The sequence below is a fragment of the Urocitellus parryii genome, chromosome 11, assembly GCF_045843805.1.
Source record: "Urocitellus parryii isolate mUroPar1 chromosome 11, mUroPar1.hap1, whole genome shotgun sequence".
Taxonomy (NCBI): domain Eukaryota; kingdom Metazoa; phylum Chordata; class Mammalia; order Rodentia; family Sciuridae; genus Urocitellus; species Urocitellus parryii.
The window spans coordinates 13,730,709-13,757,375 of NC_135541.1; the positions used below are offsets into that span (position 1 = coordinate 13,730,709).

The window sequence follows — 26,667 nt, forward strand, 5'->3', positions numbered from 1 at the left end:
TGTGGCATGGAAGAACACGGGCCCCAGGACCCTGCCTCAGTCCCCTCCATGACAGGAGGCACAGCCACTCACTCCTGAGTCATAATTAGTCCCTTCCTCCCACCCAGCTGCTGCATAACAATGTTAACTACACCTATGTCTTAAGCACTCACTGTGTGCCAGACTCTTTGACAGGCAGTTTTCAAGCACGTCTCATGACTTCCTCACAACAGCCAGGTGATGCACGCCTGGATCCCAGTGGCTCAGGAGGCTGAGGCAGGAGGATGGTGAGTTCAGAGCCAGCTTCAGTAACTTGGTGAGTTCCTAAGCAACCCAGTGGGACTCTGTCTCTAAATAAATTATAGGAAAGGGGTGGAGATGTGTCTCAGTGGTTCAGTGTCCCTGGGTTCAATCCCCAAATCAAATATCAAGCTTTATCAGATTGTTAAATGTGCAGACCAGTCAGGTCAACCCACAGGGTTTAAGACAAGTTTCAACAGCCTGCCACCTCAAGTTCCATGTCTCACAGGTAACCAGTTCTCAATCTTCTAGTTGTTTCCTTGGCATTTACCTTTATATTCCTAAACATTATGCTTATACTGTTATTTCTTGATTTCTCGACTTCCATTTATTCTGGGATGGACCTTGAGGATTTAGCTCTCACTTGGCGCCTCCTGTGACCCTGCCCTCAGCCCCTCTCTTCTCTCTCCCCCTCCAATCTTTTTTCTCCGTGCTCTCAGTATAATTCTATCACTTTGGTAAAACAAAATTCATTGACTATGTTCATTATGCCACATCAATATGTTGTGCTGTGATTACATTTTCTTTTTTTGCATAGCTTTCTTATTCTTCCTGGATTAGTTGTCTCTTTTTTTCTCCTCTTCCTGTTTACTTAGTTGTTTGTTTTTAATTTAACTTCACTGAAGTACAATTTACAGTAAACAAATACACCTATTTTGCATGCCTAGTTCATCGAGTTTTGCTGAGTATTTACACCCCTGGAACCATCACTCCATTCAAGCCAAATCATTTCCATCCCTGGCTTTGATAATCCTCTCCTGGTCTTTGGCGGTCAACCCCTAACTCTTATTTCAGGCGACCACTGACTGGATTTTATTCCTAGAGATGAGTTTTTTTTTTTTTAAACCAGTTTTTGTATTTTATGTAAATGGCATAGTCTTGTTTGAAAACTAGTCTTTGAAGAGACAGGCGACTTAAGAAGGCAGATTTATAGCCGGGTATGGTGCGGCATGCGGGAATCCCACTTACTTGGGAGGCTGAGAGGCAGGAGGATCGGAAGTTCGAGGCTAACGTGGGTAATCAATGAGACCCTGTCTCAACAAAAATAAATATATTAAAAAAAAAAAAGGGCTAAGGATGCTCCGTGGAAGCGTGCCCTTGGGTTCAATCCCCAGGACCGTGGGCAGACACACAGGCTTCTAAATCTGTGTAACAACTGGAAAGAAGCTCGAAGAACACATGAACTGTTCCGTTGGCTCAGCAAGGGATTCCTTGAATAATTAAATGAAAACTCCGCCACCACCCCCGGCCTCATGGTGGTTAGGAAGACCCGACTGGGGCGTAGAGCAGGAGGTGGCTGGGCGCGCGGGCGGGGGACATGGAGTGCGGGCGAGACCCCGGAGTGGGCCGGGGTCCGGAGACCCGGGAGAACACGAGCAAAGGCTTGGGGACGAGGAGCAATTCCACGTGGACTCCACCCTGGATTTCCTAACTCCCCTCCGTCTTATTACCACCGAGACTGTGTGCCCTTCACAAGTTCCAGCAGTTACACCTCCATGTGCCTTCCCCCCACTAGACTGTAAGTTCTTTGAAAGAATAACTTCCTGAGCATTAGTAAATATTGGTTGAACGGACCAAAGAGCGGAGGACGGAGGGAGTGAACGGTGCAAGTCTCAGGAATAAAAAAAAGGTGGCCTTCGGAGGTGCAGTTTGGTCCTGAGCACTGTCGGGGCTGGATGCAACTCCCAGGGCTGAGGGGGCGCTCTAGACCAGCCTCGCGCTCCAGTCCATGGTGTCGCTCTAGCTGCAAACCCGCCGCTCTATGGCAGCGGGGGCGGGGCCGGGCTCGGGCGCGGCTCCGGGCCTTTTTGTCCCGACTCGGCGGGAGCGCGCGTGGGACGAGCGAAAGCGGCGGCTGTCGGAGGCGCTTGGAAAGTGTGAGGCGCAGCGCGGCGCGGCGGCTCCCGACCCACGGAGCGACAGACCGAGCGGCTCCGGCGGCCGTCGGCGGCCCGGCGGCCTGAGATGTTGTCCGGGAAGAAGGCCGCCGCGGCGGCGGCAGCGGCGGCGGCGGCGGCGGCCGGGACGGAGGCCGGCCCCGGGGCAGCGGGCGGCGCCGAGAATGGCTCCGAGGTGTCCGCGCCGCCCGCGGGCCTGTCGGGCCCTGCCGAGGTCGGACCGGGAGCGGCCGGGGAGCGCACTCCCCGCAAGAAGGAGCCTCCGCGGGCCTCGCCCCCCGGGGGCCTGGCCGAGCCGCCGGGGTCCGTCGGGCCTCAGGCCGGGCCTACGGTGGTGCCTGGGTCTGCGACCCCCATGGAGACGGGAATAGCGGAGACCCCCGAGGGACGACGGACCAGCCGGCGCAAGCGGGCCAAGGTGAGGCCGGACCGCTCCCTACCCGGGGGTCCCCGCCCCGGGCCGCCGGCCCCGCGACCACCGCCTCGCCCGGCGCACGCCCGCTCCGCAGCCGGCCGGGTGGGGAGACGAGGGGGCACCGGCGCGGCCTTTGTGTTGGGACCCGCGGCTTCGGGCCGGGCGGGAGGAGGGGTGGCGGCGCCGTCCCGCACACCTTTCCGTCTCCAGGGCTGGGAACATGGCTTCCCGGCGTGGAGGCGCGTGGCGCTGCCGGGGGCACCGCTCGTGGGCCGCCGCCGAAGTGTCAGCGAGCGGTTCCGCGCTGTCGGTGGCATCTCGGTCCAGCCGCCCAGGGACTGGAGGGCGATGCTCGAAAAACCGCCTTGGAAACGGGTCGGAAAGGAAGAGAACTTTTTTTGTTTGAGCGCTTGCTGTAGGCCCAGAGTTGCAGTCTTTGGTTTTACTCTGTCTTTTGATGTAGTCTTTATAGACGAGGAAGCCGACGAAAAGGGCTTGGTCAGTTAGTGCAAGTGGGAAGAAAAAGCCGCGACACCAGACAGCACACATAGAGTGTGTCAGATGCCCAGCCGTTTTACTTTCTCTAAGCACCAAAGGGCAGGTCACTGTTAGCCTCATTTTGGGAATGAGTAAACAGAGGCACTCAGTTTAGGTGACTTCCCTCAAGTCACAAAACTAGTAAGTCATAGAACTGGCATGTGAGTCCCACGCTTGTGGCAGGGTATCATGGAAACAAAGGACCACATGGGACACCACTAATAATAGTATGTAGGGCACTGGGTCAGTCTTAGGGCAGAGTCGTGTGTTTTTCTGAAGAGTTCATTTCCTAGTTCAAAAAACTGGAAATATATGTAGATAGAAAAAATATCTAAGCCAGGTCGGGGATGTAACTGAGTAGCAGACTACTTGTTTACATTGTGTGGAGGCCCTGGATTCCATCCCTGCGGCACAAAACAAACGAATACGTAAATAAATATATGAAATAAAATTGTACAGTTTATGTCATTTGCGCTTGTAAAATTACCTGTGGGGTGTTCTTTGTTTTTGAGACTCTGTATTGTCTAGACTGCTCTCCCAATATCTGGGCTCCAGAGAGCCTCCTGCCTCAGCCTCCTGAATAGCTGAGACTACAAGTGCATGCCTCTATGTTCAGCAACTGTGTATAATTTTTTTTGGTTTGTTTTTTTCTTTTGGTACTCCAGATTGATGCGGTCTCTTTAAGTCCTGTGGGCTGGCCTTAAATTTGTGATCTTTCTACTTTAGGCTTCTGAGTTGCTAGGACATGACACCCAGCTACTGTGTGTCATTTTGAAGTGCAAATACTAGGTCAGTACAGATGAGGAGCTTCTTGAGATGAGTATTGTCTAGACTGAGAGCCCTCAGTTTCAGCTGCCTGCTTGGGACACTTCTCTATAGTATGTCCAGGGCTGTGTAGAAAGAATTTCGAAGAAAAATTTGGGGGCTTTTTACCAAAATATGGGATAGAAAAGCAGAGGTTGATGACCTCAACTTTCAGAAATGAAATAGAGGACAGAAGCCCAATAGGATTTTCTTTTGCCCTTTTAATGAAAAGGATAGCCAGAAACCATGTGGTATTGTTAAAAAACCAGATTCATTTATACCAGTTACATATGATAAAAGTCAACATTTTATTTATTTATTTTGCAGTACTGGGGATTGAACCCAGAGGTTTCTTATTTCTTATTTTGGGACATGGTCTTGCTAAGCTGCCTGAATGCCGTGAACTTTCATCCTCCTGCCTCAGCTTCCCAAGTAGCTGGGATTACAAATGTGTGGCACTGCACCTTGCCTCACCATTTTAAAGTGTACAGTTCAGTGGTTTTTATGATTTTCACTTGGCACTACAATTTTAGAACATTCTAGTTGCTCACCAGAGACACCTGTTTCATTAGCAGTAACTCCCCAATCCTCCCTGTCTCCAGCCCCTGGCAACCACTAGTCTACTTTCTTACTGTATGGATTTGCCTATTCTGGATATTTTTATATGGCATGATATGATATGATATGTGTCCTTTTGTATTTTGCTGTAGCGTGTTTTTATATACCACCCTTTGTTTATCCATTGATTAACATTTGGGTTTCCACTTTTTAGCTGTTCTGCATAACATGGCTGGGAACATTAACATTTTTTGTGTGAATGTTTTTCAGCTCTCTTGAATGTATGTCCATGGGTAGAATTACTGGGTTATATGGTAATTCCATTTTAGCTTTTTTTTTTTTTTTTGAGAGAGAGAGAGAGAGAGAATCTTTTAATATTTATTTTTTAGTTCTCGGCGGACACAACATCTTTGTTTGTATGTGGTGCTGAGGATCGAACCCGGGCCGCACGCATGCCAGGCGAGTGCGCTACCGCTGAGCCACATCCCCAGCCCTTAACTTTTGAGGAACTGCCATTTTTCTACCGCAGCCACACTATTTTACATTTTCTTTTTTTTTTTTAAATTTTTTTTTGTTGTTGTTGCCAATGGATTTTTCACTTTATTTGTTTGTTCATATGTGGTGCTGAGGATCGAACCCAGGGCCTCACACATGCTAGGCAAGTGCTCTACCACTGAGCCACAGCCAAGGTCCTATTTTACATTTTCACTAACAATGTTTGAGGGCTCCAATTTCTCCATATCCTTAGCTTTTATGTCTTATTACAGCCATTCTAGTGGTATCTCATTGTGGTTTCTTTCTTTTTTTTTAATATTTATTCTTAAGGGTTTTTTTTAGGTGGACACAATATTTTTATTTTACATTTATGTGATGCTGAGGATCCAACCCAGTGCCTCGGGCATGCTAGGCGAGCGCTCTACCACTGAGCCACAACCCCAGCCCCTCATTGTGGTTTCTTATGCACTTCCATAATGAGTAATAATGTTGAGCATCTTCTCATTGGCCACTGTGTATCCTTCTTGGTGAGATGTAAAATATCCATTCAAATCCTTGGATCATTTTAAAAAATTGTTTTGATGTAAGAGTTCTTCATTTTAGTTATGAACGTTCTTAATCTTGATTAGGTCCAATTTGTTGTTTTGTTTGTTTCTGGTCTTACAGCTAAGAAGAAAACATTGCTTAATTCAATATTGTGAGGATTTACTTATGTGTTTTCTTCTAAAAGTTTTATAGTTTTAGTTTTTGTATTTAGGTCTATGATCCTTTTGAAGTTTGTATATGTGTTGAGATAATAGGGGGTCAACTTCATTCTTTTGCATGTGAATTGTCGCAGCACAATTTGATGAAGTCTGTTCTCCCTCCATTGAATAGTCAGTACTCTTGGTGAGTGATCATAGATATAAGGACCTATTTTTGAACCTCTCAGTTCTGTCTCGTTACTCTATATTTCTGTCCTTAGGCCAGCATCACACTGTTCTTATTATTCTAGCATTGTATTAAGTTTTGAAGTCCCAAAGTGTGAGCTTTTCAGCTTTGTTCTTATTTTCAAGATTGTGTTGACTGTTCTCTTTCCTTTCTGTTTCCATATGAGTTATAGGGTCACTTTATCAATTTCACAGAAAAAAGGCAGTTGGGATTCAGATTGAGAATTGTATTGAATCTGTTGATCAATTTGGGGCATGCTGATAAGATTTTTGTCCTTCCCCTGAGTTTATTTGAATTCTGATTATACTGTTTTTTTTCCGTTGTGGTTAGCTCTTAGACTTTTAAAAGAAAAATGAGTTATGTGTTGACTTAAGTAAGCAACTAGAAAACAAGGACCTGGGAAAAAGTTACTCGTTCATAGCCAGTTTTGGGAGCCAGAGAAAAAGGCCCTCAATGAATAGTGTGTCTATTTAAGGAGTGAAAAAGCAAGCTGAGACCAGAGTAGACAGACCAAGCTTCAGTGTTTCTGGGGTGTGTGCAGGGAATATATGTTTTGGGAACCCTCTTAAAAAGTTAATTGCATAATTAAAATTTAGTTTCAGGTTATTGGGATGGGTTCATGCAATTGAGGAGTCTTCAAGCTTAAGTTTCATTAGTTTTATAATAAAGTCACTTCTGGGTGGTATATGCAAAATATTTAAGTGTTGAAATTGGTAAATTGGTTTGGGACTTCAGGAATACTATACAGTTTGAGGAAAGGTGACCCTGAGTTAGGCCTTGAAAGGATTGTATAGAATACTTGATTTGTGCTGTCTAGTATAGTGGCCACTAGCCACGTGTGGCTATTCAAGTTAAATTAAAATTGTTTCCTCAGTCACAGTAGCTGCGTTTTCAGTATTTAAGAGACTTTTTTGGGGGCCAGTGGCCACAATATTGGAAACACAGATACGGAAAGTTTCCTTTATCACAAAAAGTTCTCTCAGCACAGAACTGAACTACGTGAAATGAAGTACAGACCATAAACTTTATGAGAATTTAGAAAAGGGGAAAATAAGAGTGGTAAGTTTAGAATAATAGAAAATAATTTACAGAGGAAGTAGGCCTTGAATTTTAGACACTGGATTAGAAGAAAGAAAAAGATTGAAAAAGCTTTTAGGGAGTTTAGGAGTGGGTAGAATAGCATTAAGGATTTCTTGACTCTAATGTGTTAAGTAATGAGAGGGCTAAGTTTGAATTGAGCCAGAGAGCTTACATATGCTAATTTAAAAATTTTGGCACTCATCTGTTAAGTTTTCTGAAAACCTCACCCTTTTGGAAAGTCAGTGGCATCTGTGCCGTTGTTCTAAACAGGGAGAAAGATTTAAAAAATAAAAAGACTGGAGCTTTAAGGTGATTGGAAATTGAAACAGTATAGTAACAGTGAGAATGAGAAGGAAGAGATTAGAGATATAAATTTTTGAGAGTCGTCAAGTGTAAAACTAAAAACAATTACCCTTCTTCAGTCTGTGCTGGGATATTTTTAAGACCTTGGTATATAGTGTATAAGTAGTTGTAGAACCTAAAGTCTTTGGGGTTTTTACCTAGAGATGAGAGATTCCCAGTACTCTGGGTTCAAAGATTGAACTATGCCCTTTTTTGGGGGGGGGGGGGAATACCAGCGATTGAACTCAGGGGCTCTCAACCCACTGAGCCACATCCCCAGCCCTATTTTGTATTTTATTTAGAGACAGGGTCTCACTCTTGCTTGAGATCCTCCTGCTTCAGTCTCCAGAATGGCTGGGATTACAGGTGTGCACCACCTCCTGCCTGAACTATGCCTTTTTTGCAGAGGAATAGTTTTATTTTTTAGAGATTGTATGCTTCTTTTAGATGACCTTAAAGCTTTATTAAATGGGGAAATCTTTTTATAAAATACAGTTTTCTGCAAGATCCCAAAACAACATACTTGCCCTTTTTGGAATAAGAAGTTTAAATTTTATCTTTTATTTTAGTTGACAGTCTGTGAGAACATGAGGCTATTGGAGAACCAACTTTGAAACTGGAGATAAAACAGTAAGGTTTCAGCCTTACAGTCCAATTTTATTTTTGTATTTTGTTTTATTTGTAAATTATCATAACAATCCAGTATTAATAAGTACTACAGATTATGCCTTTTTTAGCTTGCCTTGCCATCTTTCTTAGGAGACTCTTAGTTGAATAGAGATGGCAGAAGAAACTTAATTCTTTATTTTATTTTTTTTTTAATATTTATTTTTTGGTTGTAACTGGATACAGTATCTTTATTTATTTATTTATTCTTATGTGATGTTGAGGATCTAATCCAGGGCCTCCCACGTGCTAGGCGAGTGCTCTACCGCTGAGCTATAATCCCAGCCCCAGAAACTTCATTCTTTTTTTTTTTTTTTTTTTTTTTTTGAGAGAGAGAGAATTTTAATATTTATTTTTTAGTTTTTGGTGGACACAACATCTTTGTTTGTATGTGGTGCTGAGGATCGAACCCGGGCTGCACGCATGCCAGGCGAGTGTGCTACCGCTTGAGCCACATCCCCAGCCCCAGAAACTTCATTCTTATGTCTACCCCAAACTGAGTTATCCAAGCAGGGCAAGTTAATATGTTGGTTAATGTCTTTGAAGTGTTAAGGCTTGGTTTAACACATAGCTACATATATTTATTAGTTATATACATATATGGTGTGTGTATATATATAAATATATATATATATATATTTTTTTTTTTTCTGGAAATTCAACCTAGGGCCACTTTACCACTGAGCTGTATCCCCAGACCTTTTTTATTTTTTAGAAAGGATCTTGCTATTTTGCTAAGACTCATCTCAAACTTGGAATCCTCCTACCTCAACCTCCCAAATGGCTAAGATTTCAGGTGCCACTGCACTGGGCTCCTTGATAATAACACTAAAAAAATGAAGATCACAAATGAAATCCCAAAGAACTCTGTGGCTCTGTGGAACAGTAGTTTCTTTTTAAATACTGCCTTTAGATGTTCTTGCTTCTGCCTCTACTAATTTTTCTAATCTCTTTTTCCTGAAGATTAAAAGCTCTGTAGAGGAGTCTTTTCCAAGTGTATATTTTGCTTCTTATTTTTAATCATTTATTTTTTACTGGTATATAATCATATATAATGGGTTAATTTTGCCATATTTGAACATCAACATAACGTAATTTGAACAATCTCATTCTGTAGGTATTCTTGTTAATTTCTCTGACCAAACATTGGATTAAACAGTGTTAGAAAAGATCATTTTGCTGGGCTGGGATTGTGGCTCAGCGGTAGAGTGCTCGCCTAGCATGGGCGGGACCCGGTTCGATCCTCAGCACCACATAAAAAAAATAAAAATAAAAGGCATTGTGTTGTCCATCTACACCTAAAAAATAAATATTAAAAAAACATCATTTTGCTATAAAACTTCTCAGTCACCTTTAACCCATTAAGTTCCCAAGTTTTCAGTTCTGTAAATATTTCAGTGAAATTGACCAAGGTGTGCTGTCATTGGGGAATCCATTTGGTTCCTGAACGACAATTGAGCAAGACATGCAGAAGTAATAGGTAAAGAACTGATTTATTGAAGGTGAAGGTGAAAATAGCACTGGGTAAGGTAGAGTGGAGTAGACCTGGAGGGGTGGGGGTGAGGCACAGACTCAGGGCCTTAATGTCTGGAAATTAGTGTTTCATATGCTGAGCTGGGAGGTATTCTCTTCCCTACAAGGGCCTTATTGAAGACCTTACCCCATTTGCTCCCATTGGTTACCTTATGAGACCTGATTGGAATACTGTCCAATTTCCCACCATTGGTCATTTTAGTGGGAGTTATCATGGGCCATAAGTCCTCATGATGGGAGTTGTCATGGTATTGGGATTTCACTTACAGGGACATATGACTCATCACTTTGTCTTGCCCTCCAGAAGCATTTTTACTTTACCCTGCCTCTGCCATCTTGGTGTCCCTGAACTCTTACCTAACAGCTACCTTAAAAACAGTTTGGAGGGGTTGGGGTTGTGGCTCACCAATAGAGCGCTTGCCTAGCGCTTGTCTAGTGCTTGCCTAGCACATGCAAGGCCCTGAGTTCGAGCCTCAGCACCACATAAAAATAAATAAATAAAATAAAAGATACTGTGTCCAACTACAATTAAAATAAATAAATAATCAAACAAATAAATATTAAAAAACAGGTTGGAAATGGCAATTTAGAGTTTATTATATAATTTACTATTAATACTATGAATATTATCACTAATCATTCACCTTTTACACTTTTCTCAAAAGAGTAGAACTCCACAACCATAAATATTTATTTTCAAAGTTACATAACTGGCATATTTGTTGCTCAAAGTTTTTTAGATATTCTAGAACTGGGATGATAGGACATAATGTGTTAGTATGCATTATGACTTTAACACACACACACACACACATACACACACACACACACACGTTCCCCCAACTTGATCTTGGATCCCTTCTTCTTTAAGAGGCTTAGTGTCTAAGGAACATCCTTTAGGAAAAGCTGAACTTCTGCAGTAGAAAGGATTTTGTGTTCTTTGTGTTTGTCTTAAAATGTTTGCATGGCCTAGTTTCACATCAGGAAGTTTTTAGTCATTATTGAATGAATAGGATTGATGATCAGGAGATGGGGATGGGGCTCAATGGTTAAGTGCTCCCCGGGTTACAATCCCCAGTATTCCCCTCCCCAAAAAAGTAGGGATACACACTCATTCATACTTATTTACTCCATTGTGCCATGTACTCTGTGTTCAATATTTGAGTAGATGAACAATATTCAATTCATATGTTAAATTAGGATTCCTAGAGCACTAGTCATAACTTGTCAATTTATTCTTAATTTTTGTTTCCATTTTCTACCTCAGTTCCATTCTTTTCCCTCCCCTACTTCCTGCCCTGTCACCCAAATTCTATGGTCATGTCATATAAAAGAAGAAGGAGGGGAAAAAAAGAAAACATAAAGTATCCAGATACCTGGAGCTCTTTCAAAGACATTTAGAAAACTAAAATAGATTACCCATTCACCATAATCCATACGACTATTCATATTGGAAATCTAACACATTGGATATATTATTTGTGGAGACTATGTTATCATTGCTTGATCTCTGTATCTGGTTATTTTAAATGATTTCATTTTTTTATTGAGTCCATAATCAGAACTGTAGTTTCTGAGGTTTCCTGGAATCTAACAGCAATTTAACAGCGTTTTAATGTTGACAACTCTTTATAATACTCTGTTACACGTTTCACATTTGGCCATCAGGTCCATAATGCAATCTTCTTTATCCTACACTTCTTTATCCCTAGTGATACATACTTTTTGCATGTGTGTCTAGTTCTGTCTTCTATATAATTAGAGAATAAATTAGTATTAAGAGCTACATCCTCAATTTCCATGTCACTTGTTCCTTAGTTTGTTGTAATAAGGATTCTTTGCTCATCATTCAGTTCTCCTAGGTACATTTTTTTTTTTTTAAAGCCAGTTCACCTTTTTTACAATTTTAGTTTGACTGTTGTTATTTGCAGGTTTTATATACACCCCACCCCCCATTTAGTTTGTGTAATTCTTCTGCTGTTTCTCCATAGAATAGTTAGAAGCATAGGCTTAACATTAGACAGTGATATTCTGGTTAACTATTTTTACCTAACTGTGGGTTAATTTAGTCTTTGTTGAAACTTCCAATATATGAGTGTGATACACACTGAAAAAAGTTTTTAGGAGTTGTAGAGAGCCTCAGAGTCAGTGATTTGAAATGGTCAGTACTATTATGTAAGTTATAGATCAGGCTAAACCTGACTTGATGGTTTTATGATGCTTTTTGTTTTTAGTAATTACCTATTATAAGCTTTTTCCTTGTTGTATGCTTATTTCCTTTAAAATTTGTAGTTCTAAAGCAGTTCATATTCACTAATGATTTCAAATAGAGTCCATGATTTTAGATGTTTATTGTATTTTTCCTGGTACAATCTCTATAGGTGGAGTATAGAGAGATGGATGAAAGCTTGGCCAACCTCTCAGAAGATGAGTATTATTCAGAAGAAGAAAGAAATGCTAAAGCAGAGAAGGAAAAGAAGCTCCCCCCCCCACCCCCTCAAGCCCCACCTGAGGAAGAAAATGAAAGTGAGCCTGAAGAACCATCCGGTAAGTTGAAGAAACCAAGCACAGTTATGTTTTATCTCAGAGATAAGAATAAATAGATTTATTCCTATTCTGCAATATTATTTGTCTGTTTGTACTCTGATATTCGGGCTCTTGCCTTGTGTGTCTATATGTGTGTATATGTATGTGTGTGTGTGTATATATACACATTCATGCATATTGGTATTAATAATCTTTGTGTATTTATATGTGTATATGTATATAGTAGGAAAGTAAAGGGTGGTGGTGGAAGGAGGAGAAAAAAATGGTTGGAGAAAACATACAGAATGCCAAATCCAAAGAACCAGTCCTCTTAATGACAGCTCTCAGAATTTACAGATGCAATGATTTAGGAATTGGTCTGGTTAAAACAATACCTTTGTGCTGGGTGCAGTGCTGCACACCTATAATCCCACCTGCTCAAGAGGCTGGGGCAGGAGAATTGCGATTTGGTGGCCAGTCTTTTTGATTCACTGAGGCAACTTAGCAAGAACTTATCTCAAAAATTAAAAAGGTCTAAGGATGTAGCTTGGTAGTAGAGCTCCTGTGGGTTCCAGGAAGGAAGGAAGGGAGGGAGGGAGGGAGGGAGGAAGGAAGGAAGGAAAAAACACTATCTATTATTTACAACAGGTAGTTTTGGTAAAACCTTTATGGTGTGGATCAGTTTCAACAAATGCCTTTTCTGGTGAACAAATGTAAAAACTTGTGCAGAAAAAGGAAAGAGGTCTTAGTGCCTGTAATTGTTTCATTGTGGAGCCCTTCAACCAAAGGAATACTATAAGAGAATACGATGAAGAGAATCTTAAAGAGCAAGCTTCTTATACCATGAAAAGATTATTGAAATTCATAGTATTTGTGTTAGAATTTCAAGTAGCTCTAAAGAATTCTTATTAACATTCCTAGTCCTGATTTTCTGAGGATATTCAGACCAGTAAGGGGTTGCCCTTCTGTTTTGGAGACCAAGCAAAAGCAAACAATTTTTTGAATTCTCTGCCTTTAATGATATTTCATTGAGTCTTCTTGACTGAAGTTTCAAATAATTTAAAATAATTTCAATGAGGTTCAGGCCCATTTAACTTTACCAATTCTTTCAGTCCTATGCTTTTTTAAAAAACAGTGCTTGTTGGGGCTGGGCTTATGGCTCAGCAGTAGAGCGCTCGCCTAGCGCAGGTGGGACCTGGGTTCAATCCTCAGCACCACATAAAAAAATAAATAAAGGCATTGTGTTGTGTCCATCTATCTACACCTAAAAAATAAATATTAAAAAAAACCCCACAAAAAACAGTGCTTGTTTCAGATCCTATCTGCTATATCTTCCATGACTTTCATAGGTACCCCAATTAGGAACCTATTATGATGAATTTTAGTTTTTGATTTAACCTCTTTTATTTTTTAAAGGTGTTTCTCCTATGGTGTTATAAATTAATAGAAATTATTTTGTTTTTTAAAATGAGCAGTATTAGTACTGACACTTCACTTGAGATTTTGTGTTAATTTAAACCCAGGTTTAGAGCTTAAACAAATTCTGACTAAAACTCTTAAAAAACAAAACTATGATTTATATGATTGAAATAAAATGTTATGAATAAGTAGTGTTTGGAAATACAGAAAGATTAGATTCTGGGTTCAATTCATCCCAAAAGTCATTGTGGTTTTTTTTTTGTTGTTGTTGTTTGTTTTTTAAGAGCGGTTTTTCTAAAACTATCTGAAAGTGATTTGGGGGGTCACTCCTTGCTGGAAGGGTTCTAGTCTCAGTGGCATATGACCTTTGGGAATAATGTTCTGAGCAAGTACCTCAGCAATACTTTCTCTTGTGCTTGATTTTTCCTCCTTGTATGTAAATCTTCAATATTTAACTCTCTTTCCTTATTTTTTCCCTTATCTCCAATCCCTTCCCTTTATCCCTGTCCCTTTGCTCCTCTGTAGTCTTCTTGATTCTTTATCTTTGTTTCCTTTCTACCTTTTCTGTACCTCTATGATTGACATACATTAGTTGCTCAAGAAACTCCTAATGTCTTAATTAAAAAAGGCTCTAAGGATTATACAGTGATGATCTGATGTCTCAGATGCTGCTTCATCTTCTTTTGGTGTGGTTGTCAGTGTCCCCAGGATACGGTTGAATGATTTATCCATAGGTATCAAGTTAATACTTTGTCTTCTGAAAATTTTAAAGCAAATTTTATTGGTGTTTTGTGTTTGTGTGTGTGTGTGTGTGAGAGAGAGAGAGAGAGAGAGAGAGAGAGAGAGAGAGAGAGAGAGAGACGGACAGACAGACAGATTTGTATTTTATAAATATTAGTCATTGTTCCCATAAAGAGTAAATGTCTTAGCAAAGGGATTTAGGATTGGGGGGAACTATCCTTATTCTATTGTGTGTAGTTCATTCTATCAGTACTTTTATTGTTTTAGTATTTTTTAGGAAAGTTGAAGTTTTGTTTAAGTTGAAAATATTTTCAGTGTTTAAAGATGTGTTGGCAACAACAAAAACTTGCTAATATATTATTTATGGTTATAAAAATGTATTTTTTTCTAAAATAAAATTTTTCGGAAATTTTGGTGTGAATTAAGAAGTTCTTTTCTGTAGAAAGCAGTGGCAATTGATTAGCTGGTGTAGTTTAGAAACAGATTGGGCCCTGATGTTGAATCATAAAATGCTACCAGGTAAGTTAAATATTTGGGAACTGTCTATACTTACCATGTCTGTTTTCATATTAAAATCAGAATCTTTTAATAGTTTTTAGTTAAAAATTGAATGGAAGCATTATGATATAGACATATTAAAATCTCAGAGAAGATGTATATGTTTCCTTACCAGACATAAGGTATTCTGAAAAGAATGGGTCAAATGATTTGACTGGAGTAGGCTCTCAGGAGAGGACTAAGAAGGAAGCACAAAAGGCAGGTTGGAGTCATGCTGTATGAAGCCTTGTTAGGAATTGAGCCATGTTAGGAGACTCTGGTTGTAGGTAGTAGCACTGAGATAGATGCCTTTTTGTTTTGATAGGTGGTTACTCTATGCTGGCAAACTAGGCAAGCACTCTACCATCTAGCTATCTGTAACCACCGCAGTATTCCCACACGCTGGAGATTTTTGAGCAAGAGGGATTGTATTGAAGTATATATTGTACAAAAATCAATCTGATATGCTCTGTAAGGGTGACTAAAGGAGTCAAAAAAACTGGAATTGCAGAGGTAACCTGTACTATTTTGGTAATTGAGTTTAGTGGATTTTGATCAATGGAAAAATACTCTCTCAATATCAGAAGGTTTTTTGTTTGTTTGTATTTTAGTGGGGAATTAATGTAGGTCCTTGCTCATGCTAAGCATTTACTCTATTACTAAGGTACACTCCAACTCTAAAGTTGATTTATTTTATTTTATTTATGAAAACAGGAGGTTTGTTATTTTGTCTGATTGAATTTATTTTATTGAGAGGAAGAAGTTATCTGTTTAGGCCTAAATATTATTTTTAGATTTTCAGTTTTTGGCCATAACTTAATGCAACGTTATAGCCTTGGTGGTAATCAAAGTGGGTAAATACTGTGACTTTTAATACTATGTATTGTTTGTATTTAATATCTACCTTTTTTTTAGATTTTCATGTATTTTTATATTTACTGTATTACATATTTGTTTCAACAAATGATGGTTTTACTTGCTTTCCTTCTAGTACCTTTTCTGCGAAGATAAAGTTTTGTTTTTTTTGTTTTTATGTTTTATTTAAGATCATAGCAACTGATCCTGAAGAGATTGCCTTTGAATTGAGTGTGTTTGATTTAGTGTCATCATAGTGGAGCTTCTATAAAACAGTAAAATTTCATTCAGTTGGGCATTACTGCTGAAGAATAATTGCCCTTCCATTTAAGTAGCCTTCTATTAGAAAAAATTCTTTTTTGCTTTCTTGGCTCAGTTATTATGTATCTTAGATCATTCCTCAGTTTCACATTAGTGAGGCTTTACTATATTAACTAGTTTGCCAGCACTTAGATTTTTCATTTTCAAACAAAATCATGATTTAGGCCCTCTGCCCCACACCTTTAGCAGTTGAAATTTACAAGAAAAATCTTACTAAGTTGTCCCTGGATTTAAATTTTCACTAGAGAAATTCTGATTTGGGAAGATATAGTCTATTTTGAGTTAGAAGTAGCTTTGTTTTATATAACCTGAATTTTATGGAAACATAAAGGAAATTTGAAATGAGCTATTAGGATGCCCACCTTTCTTCTCCCCACTTTTCTTTTCTTTGAGGTGGGGTCTTGCTATATTACCCAGGATAGTCTTGAACTCCTGGGTGCAGGCCATCCTCCTACCTCAGCTTCCAAGTAGCTGGTACTACAGGTATGTACCAGGCCCAGCTAGGATGCTTTTCTCAAGACTTTTCAAGTTGTAAATTTCTCAGTAGAGACAGCAGAAGTGTGTGCATGTGTAAAAGCACATGCGTGCATTACCAGTTTTCTAGGCTCAGTTATGGTACTCATACTTTCTAGTGGAGTTCAGGTTCCTTTTAAACCATTGGTTAACTCTTCAAGTCAGTTTTTTAAGATTTGGTTAGCTGATTGGTGATAGCTCTATATTATAATTTATTTTGTTTATTATGGGACGAATTACTTTGTCTCCTTGTATATATTTTTATTAGACCAGAGAAAGTTTTTCCTCTATTTGGATTACAAGAAGCTCTTTGTTGTACATGGTAACTTAGCAAGTATGTGTTAAATAAATTAATGAAAATCAGAGATTTTGGGTTGACGATTTTTGTGTGTGTATTTAATTCTGGACTCTGCTTTTATAATAGTAAAATTGTGGATTGATGGTATTTTTAAAAATCACATTGGGTTGGGGAGGTAGCTCAGGGGTAGAGTGCTTTCCTAGCATACACAAAGTCCTGGGTTTCATTCCCCATCCCATTAAAAAAAAATTGTGTAAGATACAACCTGAATTAGTAAAAATGCTAAATAATAACATATAAAAGAGTTATGGTTAAAAAGAATTTAACTTAATATTCAGTCACATTTGATCACAAATGCTATTATTATGAAAATATCTATATGATAAAACTTTGACCAAAATTTTGATTCATTATTCAGCATAGCAAAAATCCAGAAGGCAGAATTTTTTGGATTATCCCTTCAAGTTGATATAGTAGAATTTGACTAGAGAAGAGTTAAATATTGATTTCCTTTCTTTAAAAGGGGGGGAGGGAATGAAACAAAACCTCTATGGTTCTAATATTGTCACTTTATCTTTGTCTAGTTCTTTTCTTATATAAGAAGCCTTGATCTTATCTACAAGGCAGGCATACTGATCAGTTGGTAACAGCCTTGGGTGTATATTGCTAGGTACAGGATTCAGCACATCTATGCTGAATGGTATGGTCAGAGCTCAGGTGAATATTTTGGTTTTGGTGGTACTAGGATTGGATCCAGTGCCTTGTCCATGCTAGGCAAGCGCTCTAAGCTATATCCCAAGCCCATGTTTTTTTGTTTTCTTGAAATTTTGTTTTCTATCTTGTTTTGGCTATTCTCAGATTTCTCTCCATCCTAACAAGTGGAGTCAAGAGTGAGAATGACTTTCAGTTTCGTTGAGAATTAACTCGGATCTTACCTCCAGAAGAAAAATTTCAAGATTCTGTTATATCCCTATGCCTAGCACAAAACCCTCTTGTATAGATTTACCAGAACTGGCTAGGGAATTCATTCCTGATAAAGCTGTTTATGTTGCCATTGAGACCTGATGGTGTAAAATAAATGCCTGAAATAATTTGAGGTTTTATTATATGAGGTATGGTAAACACATTCAGACAACAGACCTAGGATTAACTTTCTTGCTTTGTTGTGTTTTGTTTTGTTGCAAAGCATTATTTCAGTGTCATGATTTGGATCTGTGCTCCAAAATAACTTAATGGAGGACTGAGAAAAATGTGACAGGCTGAAAAGGTAATTTAGATGAATTCATCAAAATTCTTATGTTCTGAGAGATACTATAAATGGACTAACATATGTATACTATACAACTCTTGTCCCCATTCTTAGGTAATTTATTGCCTACCATGAGACACAGATGTATGCCTGTGAAGCAGAAGGGAGAACTCAGAGTGTTATATTTTCAGTTTAAAGATTCTAGAGGGACTTGTAGGTAGAAAGGTGAAGGCAGAGGATTGGAAGTATGGAGGAGAATTTTTTAAAATATGAAATGGAGACATTCTCTGCCTCCAAATATGGTAGTTCCTCATTCACTTTATTCTACACACTTTGATTTTACAACTACAATACTTTGTTGCAGGCACAGTGCTGGACTCCAGGAGTTCAAAGATGACTGGGACCTCCTGCAAAGAATTCAGTATACTGTAGAGTTTCGGATATTAACAATTGGCCACAGTGAAGAAACAATAGAATAGAACTGTATACACAATATGTAAGGAACTTATGTAATTTTTATTTCTTAAATGACAGATAAAATTGTATGAATTTACATTTACAACATTTTTTAAAGTACATAAGCATTGTAGAATTAAGTCTAGTTACTTAACATGTATTAACTCACATAGTCATCATTTTTTTAACATCTACACTTAGCATTTTTTAATACGATATGTCATTATTAACTCTAGTCCCACCATGTAGTATGAATGTTAAAGAATGTTTCTAACTAATTAGAATAAACTAAAAAATAAAAGAAAAAAGAATGTTTCTGTCCCAGATTAGAGTTTGGAAATTTTACATTAAATGTGGAGGATTGAAGTTGGGCTTTTATGAAGCAATTTTAGATCCTTTAGATTCTGTAACCATTGAATCTGGCTGATAAGAACCATTGAATCAGATGTTTAATCCTTGAGAGAGAGATCTGCTTAATGAATTATTTCATTTCATTGATTATTTTTACTTTTTATTAAGAAAAATAATTTTTTTAGGTAAGCAATTTCATTTGCCTCTGAATTCTTTTTAATACCATTTATTTGATTTGACCTTGTTGTAATAGAATAGGTTAATTTGTCCATGACAAATAAAATTTTACTGTGAGGGTTAGGGTTAGGGTCTTATCTGACAAATAAATTTACTGTGAGGATCAAATGAAAAAATGTGATATCTACCTTTATGTATAAACATTTGGATTTATTAAACATTTGAACTAGGAACAGGAATGGGGTAGGCTGGTGTTTTATTAAGAGAAAAAAATCGGGTCAGTTTATGGATTATGAAGATATATTATGCTGTTAGTTTTGGAAACTGGAAAATGTTTATAGTATCTCATTGTCAGTCTTGTCATTTATAAAACAAATCATTCTCTTTTTTTAATATTTATTTTTAGTTATAGGAGGATACAATATCTTTATTTTATTTTTACATGGTGCTGAGGATCGAACCCAGTGCCTCACGCATGGTAGGCAAGCGCTCTATCTCTGAGCCATAACCCCAGCCCTGAAGCAGATCATTCTTAAAGAATCTGTATCCCTTTGCAGTATGTGTACTTGTGTGTGTAAGAACTTTTAAATCTTGGTATTAAATCTTTTTTGTTAAATCATGAGAAAGATGGCAAATATTGGTACTTATAACATAGACCTTTCCTTCTCAAGGGAATAATTGAAATTAATATATTAACTGTTGAAATATAACAGATAGGAACATTTTTTATTGTGTTTGCTGATCAGAGGTTTTAAAAATTTGAAGATAGTTTGTGGAAGGGGTTTGCTTTTATATATATATATATATATATATATATATATATATATATATATATATATGTTATTTGAAGATCGAACAACATGAAAATTGTATCTTCTTTGGAAGTATTAAACCCAAGACATATTTTAGGTGGAAGGGAGCCTTTGGCTACTGACATCCAGATAAAACTAGAGTTCTGAGAAACTATTACCTTGAGCAGGGAAAGTGGATTCTGTTTAGGAAACTCATTCATCTCATTGTTAATGTTAGATGGGTGCTTTTAATAGAAGCTCCAGGAAAAAGTTTAATGTATTGCCCATTTAAAAAACAGGTGAATAAGTAAAAAAGTAGGCTTTATTTTTAATTGCTCAAAAAAAAAATCACTTTAAGTTTGGTAATTGGGCAACATTTAATAGCATCTGCATTATAAACTTTCTTTAAAACATTTTTTGAAATGTAAATTATGAACCAAATTTTGCAGCAAAATAAGTAGGATCAAGAAAATTCCTATTATGGAATGTTTAGGTAAATAGCATGTGAAAACTTAAATTCTCTCCATCAGTTTCTAAAAGATTTACTTGTAAGCCTTTTACTTTTGATAGGATCCTGGCTACTAAGTTTCTCATTTCTTCTTCAGTGGTTCAGTGGAAATTCCAGGCAGGTTCCTACTTCAAGCAGAACCATTTTTCTCTTTTCTAGATCCTTAGAAGGTGGGTTTATGTACTGTGTAACCCTGGGATTGCTGTTCTGATTGAAACCAATGAATTTCATTTAGGATAATTCTGTTGACCAGAACTGATCATTGTTAGCAGTTAAAGGGTCTCTATGTGCTTCAAAGGAACCCCTGATCCTTTTCATTCTGATTAGCTTAGCCCAGTTTACTTCATTTTTACATTTCTTCTTAATAGTATAAGAACATTTATTTTGCCAAGAGTCATGGTCAAAAAGGTATCAGGAAAGAAACACACAAAGAAAAATGTATAATCCTCTTTTTGAAAAGCTACCATCTCTCACCAGAGTGCAGAAAGGCAGCATGAAGTGGTGATGGTTACCAGTAACTCCTGCCTTTCTCAGTTTTTTTTTTTTATTGGTTGTTCACAACATTACAAAGCTCTTGACATATCATATTTCATACATTAGATTCAAGTGGGTTATGAACTCCCAATTTTTACCCCAAATGCAGATTGCAGAATCACGTCGGTTACACATCCACAATTTTACATAATGCCCTATTAGTAACTGTTGTATTCTGCTACCTTTCCTATTCTCTACTATCCCCCCTCCCCTCCCCTCCCATCTTCTCTCTCTACCCCATCTACTGTAATTCATTTCTCTCCTTGTTTATTTTCCCATTCCCCTCACAACCTCTTATGTAATTTTGTATAGCAATGAGGGTATCCCTTCATTTCCATGCAATTTCCCTTTTCTCTCCCTTTCCCTTCCACCTCATGTCTCTGTTTAATGTTAATCTTTTCTTCCTGCTCTTCCTCCCTGCTCTGTTCTTAGTTGCTCTCATTATATCAAAGAAGACATTTGGTATTTGTTTTTTAGGGATTGGCTAGCTTCACTAAGCATAATCTGCTCTAGTGCCATCCATTTCCCTGCAAATTCCATGATTTTGTCATTTTTTAGTGCTACATAATACTCCATGGTGTATAAATGCCACATTTTTTTTATCCATTCATCTATTGAAGGGCATCTGGGTTGGTTCCACAGTCTAGCTATTGTGAATTGTGCTGCTATGAACATTGATGTAGCAGTATCCCTGTAGTACGATCTTTTAAGGTCTTCAGGGAATAGTCTGAGAAGGGCAATCAATAGCTGGGTCAAATGGTGGTTCCATTCCCCGCTTTCCCAGGAATCTCCATACTGCTTTCCAAATTGACTGCATCAATTTGCAGTCCCACCAGCAATGTACAAGAGTACCCTTTTCCCCACATCCTCGCCAGCACTTGTTGTTGTTTGACTTCATAATGGCTGCCAATCTTACTGGAGTGAGATGGTATCTTAGGGTGGTTTTGATTTGCATTTCTCTGACTGCTAGAAATGGTGAGCATTTTTTCATGTACTTGTTGATTGATTGTATGTCCTCCTCTGAGAAGTGTCTGTTCGGGTCCTTGGCCCATTTGTTTATTGGGTTATTTGTTATCTTATTGTCTAATTTTTTTAGTTCTTTGTATGCTCTGGATATTAGGGCTCTATCTGAAGTGTGATAAATCAAAGGCATTTCTGTATATCAGTGACAAAACTTCTGAAACGGAAATGAGGAAAAACACTCCATTCACAATATCCTCAAAAAAAATAAAATACTTGGGAATGAACCTAACAAAAGACGTGAAAGATTTATACAATGAAAACTACAGAACCCTAAAGAGAGAAGTAGAAGAAGATCTTAGAAGATGGAAAAATATACCCTGTTCATGGATAGGCAGAACTAACATCATCAAAATGGCGATATTACCAAAAGTTCTCTATAGGTTTAATGCAATGCCAATCAAAATCCCAAAGGCATTTCTTGTAGAAATAGATAAAGCAGTCTTGAAATTCATATGGAAAAGACCCAGAATAGCAAAAGCAATTCTAAGCAGGAAGTGTGAATCAGGCGGTATAGCAATACCAGATTTCAAACTGTATTACAGAGCAATAGTAACAAAAACAGCATGGTACTGGTACCAAAACAGGCGGGTGGACCAATGGTACAGAATAGAAGACACAGAGACTAATCCACAAAGTTAATCTTTCTCAGTTTTATGTCCCCTTCCCCTTTGTTTGGTCAATTGTCTCTGTTTAACCAATTCCTTTTTGAAACTATGACTTTCCTGTGCTCATGAGATTAATCATACGTTTATAACTGCCTCAAGCTTGCTGAGCTAACTACCTTCATGCTATTTTAAAGGCTTTTCAAGACCCATTCTGACTTCAGAGTTCTGTTCTTGAATTTCCAACCATCTTTAGAAGATTTCCATTTGATTTTATTAGCTTATCTCCCAAGTTTCCCATTTTGTTCATTGTATTACCTCTGTCCTGAATTAAAAACCTGAGTCATCATGAATGACCTTTATTCCTCTTTACTAAGTCTGTTAAAGTCAATTGTCTTATGTAATCTTTTTTATTTGCTATGCCTTACCCACTTAACCATGTTATTATAAGTGTATTTCACTTAAGATCTAAATGATTTCAATAGCCTTTCGATTGAATCTCTTTTATCTAGGTCACTTTTCTCCCCTAATCTGTGTGGTACAAGGTGGCCAGTTGTTTTGCTGCTTTCTTGCCAAAGCTTACATGGTTCTGTGCATCCTCCCCTGCACCCCACCCACACTGGTTACTGCTAAGATCAGTGTTTGGTTTAGACACGAAGGTGTGACCCCTTTTCCCCCCTCTACTTGGTTCCCCACTGCTCTTCCAGGCTGTGTTCTTAATGGCACTGCACATTAAGATCTGTGCTTTTCTTTTGCCTCTATGAGTGTTCTGAACCATAGTGGTGTTTTCACTGCCTCTCTGACTACCAAATGTTCTCTGGACTTTTGCAGAAAAGCTTCCTTGATTCTCAAGTTTAGCTTCCTTATTGCTTGAATCTTTCCCCAAATAGTTACACACTCTTTGAAAACAAGGTCTCTACCTATTCTTTAATATTGGTACGTGATGATTTTTGATAGGTATGCAATAAACATCAAATTAGTGAGATTTTTAAATAAGAAACTCAGCTGATTTGTTAATACAGTGGAGATTTGTGTGTTGAAAGATGGTTTTAACTTTTGAAATGTTGTTCCCTTCACTAATATATCAAGCTCAATTTGAAACGAACATATTGGCAGTCAACTTTCTTCTATGAATTTAGCCATTTTGTAATTGCTCTTCTCTTTAAAAATTATGCTTCCTAAAAGATTTACAAGTTTCTCAAAATGTTCACTAAAGTTACCAAATATGAATGCTATTCCAAGAAGCTAGTCAAATGTGAACTGAAGTTCCTAGGAATGGCAAACCAATGATTCTTATCTCCATGCTTGCCTAAGTATTTGAAAGTCAACATAGGCTTCCTTTAAGATGTTGGAAGAGCTGGGCACAGGGGCGCAAGCTTGTAATCCCAGTGGCTAGAGAACCTGATGCAGGAGGACCAAAAGTTCAAGGACCGCCTCAGCAACTTAGTGAGACTCTTGTCAAAATAAAAAGGGCTGGGATCTGGGCGGTGGCGCACACCTGTGGCATGGGAGGCTGAGGCAGGAGGATTGCAGGTTCAAAGCCAGCCTCAAGCAAGAGCAAGGTGTTAAGCAATTGAGACCCTGTCTCCAAATAAAATACAAAATAGGGCTGGGGATGTGGCTTAGTGGTCGAGTGCCCCTGAGTTTAATCCCAGTACCCCCATACCCTGCCAAAAAAAGGGGGTGTTGAAAAAAGTGATCTCCTGAATATTTGAATCAAGATGAGAAAGCATCCAGCATATGACTATAACTGAAACACTTCTAATCAGATCTGATGAAAGACAACTGAAAGAAAGGCTGTTGTGTAAGATAAACCAAAAGGATTTGATTTTCAGTTTGGAGAAGATATGCACAAATAACCTGAATATTTAAGAGCTTTACTTTAAAACTTGAGGGTGTATGGTGGGGGGAAGGGCTTGTGATGAAACAAAAGGAAGTCAAAATTGAGTTGATATTAAAAAGTTGCTTTTGAATATTTTCATTTCTGTTTTGAACTTGTATTCATGGAAGATAACAGCCATGCTTGCCTGCTGTCATATGTCTTTGTGTCACTGTCAGAAATAGGGTCTTAACTTGGAAAAGCCTTGGAAGCTGGTGAATAAGGCATTGGTATTATATATGTGCGCTACTCAGAAACACTGGATGGAAAGTTAACTGCAAATGTTTGTGTGCTATAATTAAAATGAAGAATTGGTCTATAATACCTCTAACAAAGATGACCCTTTTCAGCTCTTTGGAAAAATAGGCTTCTTCAGTACCCATGAGAGGAAATAAGCAACCTCATCTTGTTATTTCTAAACAAGTTAGACTCTTATCAGGACACAAGAAAGTATCTTTTTCCTTAAGCTTATTTTAAGCACTTTTTAGTTTTGTTTTCCATCACTTTTTATGTTTACACTACCTTCTATTGTTTCATTCTGTTTTTCTGCTTAAATAATCCTTTGGAATTTCATTTCTTGACTTTTTAGTGTTATGTTAAAAATCTACCCTGGGTTTTGAATATTTTCCATTTTTCTCTTTTAAGTATTTTTTAAATTAAAGAAAAGTACTTTTTAAAAAAAATTTTTAGTTGTTGATGGACCTTTATTTAATTTATTTATTTATATATGGTGCTGAGAATTGAACCCAGTGCCTCACACATGCTAGACAAGTGCTCTATCACTGAGCCACAACCCCAGCCCAGAAAAGTACTTTACAAAAATTTCTTACATATGTATACATATATATATTGTGTAATAAGTATATGATATGTATATATCAAAAAAGATCACCTTACCTTGCCTTGTTGTACCATTGTTGTTCTTATTACCCCTGCCCTTTTTTTTTTAAACACCTAAGTTAGGAGTAAGAAATACGCATTTCTGTTAATTATCATTGACTCACAAAAAAGGAGAATCAGTCGTATCTACCTTCTGTAGGTTAACATGAACTAAGTAGAGTATTGTGTGACATTTAGTTTGAAAATAAGGAAAATGATAGGAATAGGAAGGATAAAGTAATTCAGACTGAATGGTGAGGTTGACAGTGTTTTTTGTTTTATTTATCTAATTTTTTAGTAGTGGTAAGGTGACAAGAGATTGTTACTTTCATTCTTGCCAAATCAGGAGAATCATTTGAGAGAGAGAGAAAATGTTATTCCTAATGTCTAAATGTCATTCTTCACACTCTGTTTGTTTCACTGTTCTGAATCCATCCCCCCACCAAATACTGTTTAGTATTCTTATCCAACTTGGTTCTATTGGAAATCAAACAAAACAATGACAAGTTTTTTTTTTTAAAGAATAAATCCAGAACTTATTGTTTCTTATTTAAACTTTATAATTTAAAATGTAAGGCCTGAGCTGGGGTTGTGGCTCTGTGGTAGAGTGCTTGCCTAGCGTGTGTGAGGCTCTGGGTTTGAATCCTCAGCACCACATAAAAATAAAAATAAAGGCATTGTGTCCATCTACAACTAAAATAATAATAATAATAATAATAATAATAATAATAATAATTTTAAAAATAAATAAAATGTAGGGCCTGCATTTTCAAGATAAGTTTGCAGATTGGATTTAGGAATTGGATCTTTTAATGATCATATGCTATTTTCCAAGGGTTATAAACAGCAGATCACATACATTATGCCTTGTCTGAGCCTACCCTTCTAGAGCCTAGAGGACTTTTTAGACAACAGCGTAGTAAAATAATCATAGAAAAAGATTCTTTATACAGAGTATATAACTTCTAGGAGCATATTCTGATATTATAAAAAAATCAATTTTATTTGTAAATAATGTGTTTAAGGATGAAGATGTCATTCAAAGTCTCACAGACCTTGGAGCATTTTTATGGGGCTAGCTTGGTTTGATTTTACTACTCTCTTCTAATTCAAGTGGTAGAACAGTCAATCTGCTTTCTAGTTGGAATGTATGGTTTAAAATAGATTGTTTAATTAATGAAGCTTTTCCAGGTATAGATCAGTGGGAAATGGTGTTTTCATATCTTCTAAAAGATCACGCTGTAGTTTTCCTGTAGTGTACTGGGGGCTAGAGGCTTAAGAGGATTATAGTATCTGTCTTGGTAAAAGATTTTGGAAGCGTCTGGAAGACAATCTATCCTGATTTTTTCAGATTGAATTTTCCAGCTTTGATTCTTTTCTTGACATTACTCCTACACATTAATCAAAGAAGGAAGATTTCTTAACAAGGCTTATTGTGTAGCTCAAGTTAGAAGTTCCTTTAGGATCTCAC

At 38.0% G+C, this 26,667-nt stretch overlaps 1 protein-coding gene across 2 annotated transcripts in view; it reads left to right on the forward strand.

Moving 5' to 3' along the window:
- Positions 1-2,115: 2,115 nt before the first annotated feature.
- The window catches only part of Kdm1a (lysine demethylase 1A), a 63,660-nt gene continuing 39,108 nt past the window's right edge, over positions 2,116-26,667 (forward strand). For both annotated transcript variants that reach the window (XM_026403609.2, XM_026403610.2), the window contains exons 1-2: positions 2,116-2,595; positions 11,919-12,084. In XM_026403609.2, coding sequence (XP_026259394.1) covers positions 2,245-2,595; positions 11,919-12,084 — 517 coding nt within the window. In that variant the 5' untranslated portion in view covers positions 2,116-2,244. The remainder of the gene's footprint in view (positions 2,596-11,918; positions 12,085-26,667) is intronic.